The 5,233-nt window shown below is 38.8% G+C and overlaps 1 protein-coding gene across 1 annotated transcript; it reads left to right on the top strand.

Annotated features, from left to right (window-relative positions):
• Positions 1-1,281: 1,281 nt before the first annotated feature.
• On the top strand, positions 1,282-4,932 carry LOC113112720 (rho-related GTP-binding protein RhoU-like). The gene is made up of 3 exons (XM_026278502.1): positions 1,282-1,867; positions 2,344-2,402; positions 4,252-4,932. The coding sequence occupies exons 1-3, from the start codon at positions 1,618-1,620 to the stop codon at positions 4,702-4,704; spliced, it is 762 nt and encodes a 253-aa protein (XP_026134287.1). The 5' UTR covers positions 1,282-1,617; the 3' UTR covers positions 4,705-4,932.
• The last annotated feature ends 301 nt before the right edge of the window (positions 4,933-5,233 follow it).

Here is a 5,233-nt window from a genome sequence, read left to right as displayed (position 1 = left end):
GTCTCGTTTCCAGATGAACTCAGCAGAATATTTGGTGTGTGTGTGTGTGAGTGTATGTATATATCTATCTATCAAATCATTATTATTTGTTATTGTCCAGCAGCTACAGATTTCTAAGCCAATTAAAAGCTAGAGATTAGAGAAAAATGAAAGTAGTATCCACTACCAGTCAAAAGTTTTTGAACAGTAAGCTTGTTAATGTTTTTTAAAGAAGTCTCTTCACCAAGCATGCATTTATTTGATCCAAAGTACTGCAAATCAGTGAAATATTTTTACTAGCCTATTTAAAATAGCTGTTTTCTATTTGAATATATTTCAAAATGTAATTTAATGAGATTTCAAAGCTGATTTTTTTTTTGCTTTTTTTCAGACTTTACTTGGAAACTGGTAAGAGCCATGATTCTGCCTCCTCTAAGAAGCCCAACACGAGCTCACGGCTTGTTTTAGATTCTTTCTCTGAATTTGCAGCCATCTGTCAAACTCACTTGCACATACAAAGCTATAGGTGTCGGAAAAAAATGTGCGTTCGTCTGTTCTGTATCGGGTGAAAAACAAGATCTGCGACTATGACCTCCGCACAAAAATAAGCCAAAACAATAAACCACACAATGTAGATAAATCACTAATATTATATCAGTTAATACTATAAATAATAAATATTGTGTACTAATCTTCAATATTAGAGGTAAAAGTAGCTATATATAAAGTTTATATCCGTTTTAGCATTTGTTCGATAGATGGCGTAATTGCGTTACAAACAGGTTATGATCCCCTTTGGTCACATAAGACTAGAGAATTATTGTCTGTGTAATTTAACTATATTATACAAGAACACTGCAAAATATGAATATTGGCAGCATCGTTATTCGCATTAAATTCTCCAAGTAGGCCTAGTTAAATTACACAGACTATTTTAATTCTCTATGTGCCCAAAGGGTGTTGTTTTCATACAGTCTTTGACTGTAGCTATAGTTATGTGTAGCTATATATAGGCTGTGTGTGTGTGTGTGTGTGTGTGTGTGTGTGCGTGCGTGCGTGCGTGCGTGTGTGTGATTGTAAAATAGTTAAACGGTATTGTTCAAAGGACACAATTATATAGCTATGCACTTTAAACGTTTTGGATTTCAAGGACATTTATCCATGATGACAAATAAAAATGCTGACGCCTGTATTTGCGCCAGTTGAGTTGAGTTTATCAGTAATGACAACAGGTTTACTGAACTTCAGTTCACGGATGAAAGCCCCTCACAGTGGATGATGTCACGGGTTCTGTCTCAAATTCTAGTCAGCCTCAGAAGCCCATCTAATAGGCGGCTGATATGCATCGAGACACACACAGCCACAGTGTTTGGGAGTAAAGTGCTCGTTCAGATCGAGGACGTAACGCCAGTGTACGTGTGGGCTAACTATTTATTTTTGCTTCAGAGTTGTTTTGTTTTATATCCAGATAAATGAAACACTTATTGATTTGAAATGTAGATTTAATCGGATTTTCCCCCTTCTAAAATAAATGGACATTGCAGTGAAATCGGAGATAGTATTCCGCTCTCTCATTCACAAGTGCGATGAATCGCCGAAACTGGCGTTAAACCTCCTGGAGAGTCAGTGTTTTCAGCGATGCCTCCGCAGGGAGGTGGAGAATATAAGCCTGTTCCAGGTACGGTTGTGCCGCCAGTACCCCCGAGGAGATTCAGGAGCAGAGATTTGTCTTCCGCGGTAAAGAGCCGCTTCGGAGCGGCAGCGGAGCGCAGGGTGAAGTGCGTGCTGGTCGGTGATGGTGCAGTGGGTAAAACTAGTCTCGTTGTGAGCTACACCACCAATGGATATCCCACAGAGTATGTTCCAACAGCGTTTGACAACTTTGCAGGTAAACATCACTCCAGTATTTATAATTAAACTGTAAAACTAAATTGTAATAAAATAATAATAATAGTAAAAAAACAACAACCTTTAACCTCCTTTTAGAAAAGTAAGTTTAAGTTGTTGTTGATGCGTTTTGTATAATGGAAGCTTTCCAACTGGTAATAGTTGGTCTCTGGTAGACCACCTTAGACCAACAATAAACTGATTAGGTGGTCAAGCTGGGTTTTGGAACTAATAACTAGCTTGTACCAGCTAATTTAAAATGTTGTATATGATAAATAATGATCCACTCATTACAGTGTACCAGTGACCTAATTTAATTCATCACAGGGACACATGATTGTTTACTGTCTGTTGTTTCTGTGATGAGTTTTTGTAAGGCCAGCAAGTTCCCCAACCCATTTGTCCCAGTCCATGTCTCTTAACAATGTGCACTGGACAGGGATAAAATGTCAAAATTGATTTTCTTCTCATCTGCAGCGGTCGTAGCTGTGGATGGCAAGCCTGTGAAACTTCAGCTTTGTGACACAGCCGGTCAGGTCAGTCCAGTAAACTCACTCAGCACCAGCAGACCCAAACGAACCACCTCTCAAAAACACACAAGGCAATGCAAGTTCATCAAATCGCTGTATAAGGATGACATATTGTTTGCACAAACACATGCTGGTCGAAGCCCTGGTCTCTTAACCGTAAACAGACCCATGAATCATGTCCTAATTAGTCAGCCTGACTGTAAGATAAGAGAGAAAGTGATTCAGTGTTGTTTTGCTTATTCATGATAAGGGTTTCTGGTAAAGTTCAGCTGAAGTTTACAGTCCAGGCATCATAAGGAAGCATATGCTTCAACCTATGAGCACACTATTATAGGTCAGTCAGTGTTTCTTTGCAGGAGGGAGGAAACCAGCTCTAGGGGATCACAAATGGGAAGCAGTCTAATTGTAATGAATTGGGTTTGAGCCAAGGGAAAGGGAGGCCTACTTTCAGCCGGGATACAGCTGGGGCTAGTCACTGGAAATGTGAGATCAGTGTGTTTTCGATGAGTTTAGCAAGCTAAGGGGAGTCAGTGAAGGGAGGCAAGCCAAGAGAGATTTGGATCGTTCCTGTTTAGGCCAGTGGAAATGGAGGAAGGGAGAGAAGGGAGAGAAGGAGTGAGAAACAGATAGAGAGTAAGAGAGTACATTGATTGGATAGTTATATAAATGTTTTTATTTTAGATATGAATTTGTGCATTATAATTTTCCTCTTAATTTTACATTTATTTTTCATCTAACGCTCCCTTAAAGTTAATCTTAACCCTAACAATTATTAACTGGAATCGTAAGCAAATTTCAAATTGAATAAGCCTATCTGTTTTGCCTACTGTAATTTATTACGGTAAAGTTGTGATGCCTAAATTCATTTGTAACGGCATGCTTGAATAGAAATTATAGACAGGATTGTTTGTCATGCGTTAGAATGTGTCCACCTGACTAATATGAAAAGAAAGCTATTTTGGCATATCAAAAGAAACCAAGTTGGAAACTCAGAAGGAAGAGTAAAACAGTTGGAATGCTGCAGTAATAAACAGCAGATCTCACATCTGTGTTCTAGACTTCACAGTATGTTCTGATAATTTAGAGATATGGAATCATAAGCATGACCTGGAAGTTCCCAGTTTAGAATATTAAAGCACCATTACTGTAAGATAAGGCTGCTTATTGGTGTTTGGAATCATTTAAAAAAAATATTTTATTTATACTTTAAATTTTTTTATACTTTTATTCGATAAGTACACATTAAATTGATCAAAAGTGACTCACATTTATAGTGCTGCACAATATTTCTATTTCAGTCATGCTGTTTTTTAATTAATTTAATTTAATTCATCAAAAAGCCAAAATGTTAAGCAGCCCAACTGTTTTTAACATTGATAATAATAAAAAATGTTTCTTTAGCAACAAATCACCATTTCTGAAGGATCATGTGACACTGAAGACTGGAGGAATGATGCTGAAAATCCAGCTTTGCCATCACAGGACTAAATTACATTTTAAAATCTATTGAAATAAATGTATTTTGCTTTTACTGTATTTTGGTCATTAATGCAGCCTTAGTAAGCACAAGAGACTTCCTTCAAAAACATTAAGTCTTACCAACACTAAACTTTTCAGTCGGATTGATTTAGCAAATGTTTGTTTGAAACAAACAAGGTGAAAAAACTTCACAAAATGACACAGTCATTCTGATACGATATTTATAGTAAGTCTATATCATAACTTGTGTAAATCTAACAATTAACAGTACACATAGAAACCCTACTTTGAGGGGTTACTTTTAGTAATCCAAAACAGCAAGTGTCAGTTTCTTTCAGATGTTAATCTTTCCTGAATTTTTCTTTACTCTGGGCAGGATGAGTTTGACAAGCTCCGGCCGCTGTGTTACACCAATGCTGACATCTTCCTTCTCTGCTTCAGTGTGGTAAGTCCCTCCTCTTTCCAAAATGTGAGGGAGAAGTGGGTGCCTGAGATCCGCCAGCACTGTCCGAGGGCACCGATACTGTTGGTGGGCACTCAGGCTGACCTCCGGGAAGACGTCAAAGTGCTCATCCAACTGGCCCAGTACAAAGAGCGGCCGGTGGACCCCCAGGAGGCCTGCATGTGTGCTGAGGAAGTGCAGGCCATCTCGTACATGGAGTGTTCAGCGCTCACCCAGAAGAATCTGAAGGAGGTGTTTGACACCGCTATAGTGGCCAGTGTCCAGTACTCAGACAGCCAGCAGCAGAAAAGACTGAAGAAGCGGACGCCCGATAAAATGAGGAAGCTCTCCGAGTCCTGGTGGAAGAAATACTGCTGTTTGGCGTAGATGTGAGAATATGATTGCGCACTGTTGATGTGAATGCGGTTAGACTGGAACTGGCTTTTATGAATGAAAATGGACGCAGCTCCATCTGCTTTATGAGACCGTGTTGGTGGATTAACTGGAGCACATGTGGTCGTGAAATTAATCTTTTTAAAAAAACATCTGCCTGCTTTATGATGAAATGGAAAGATTCATAGAGCCTCAAAGTTGTTCCGCTTCATTTTAGGATCTGCTCTTCATTTGGAAGGTCCCAAATTAACCTCAAATACTCATGTGAACAATTTAGGGTGAGAGTCATCTGTCTTTCTTAACCTTATCTTTTGTTGAAGAGGGTTTCAAGTGGACTTAAGGATTGTTTTTCTATCAAAGATGTAGTTTAGACTGCCAGAACTTTCCTTCTTCATTCAGACTCTGTCAAAGCAACCCTATTGGTTCGTCTGCGCAAAACCGTAGCATTATATTAGTGCTTACATGAACGGAATTGCTTGCCTTTGTTATTCCTAGAAAGATGAGGGATCCAGAGTGGATTCAG

Source organism: Carassius auratus, chromosome 13 (assembly GCF_003368295.1).
Source record: "Carassius auratus strain Wakin chromosome 13, ASM336829v1, whole genome shotgun sequence".
Lineage (NCBI taxonomy): Eukaryota > Metazoa > Chordata > Actinopteri > Cypriniformes > Cyprinidae > Carassius > Carassius auratus.
The sequence above is the reverse complement of the archived record's forward strand: the minus strand, read 5'-3'. Positions and strand labels throughout refer to the sequence as shown.

What these genes read in the sequence shown, in the direction of transcription:
- LOC113112720 (XM_026278502.1), top strand. Translation starts at nt 1,618, where the DNA reads ATGCCTCCGCAGGGAGGTGGAGAATATAAGCCTGTTCCAGGTACGGTT. An exon ending in AGCGTTTGACAACTTTGCAG is followed by an intron (nt 1,868 to 2,343) that starts GTAAACATCACT and finishes TCTCATCTGCAG; the next exon opens with CGGTCGTAGCTGTGGATGGC. An exon ending in TTTGTGACACAGCCGGTCAG is followed by an intron (nt 2,403 to 4,251) that starts GTCAGTCCAGTA and finishes TACTCTGGGCAG; the next exon opens with GATGAGTTTGACAAGCTCCG.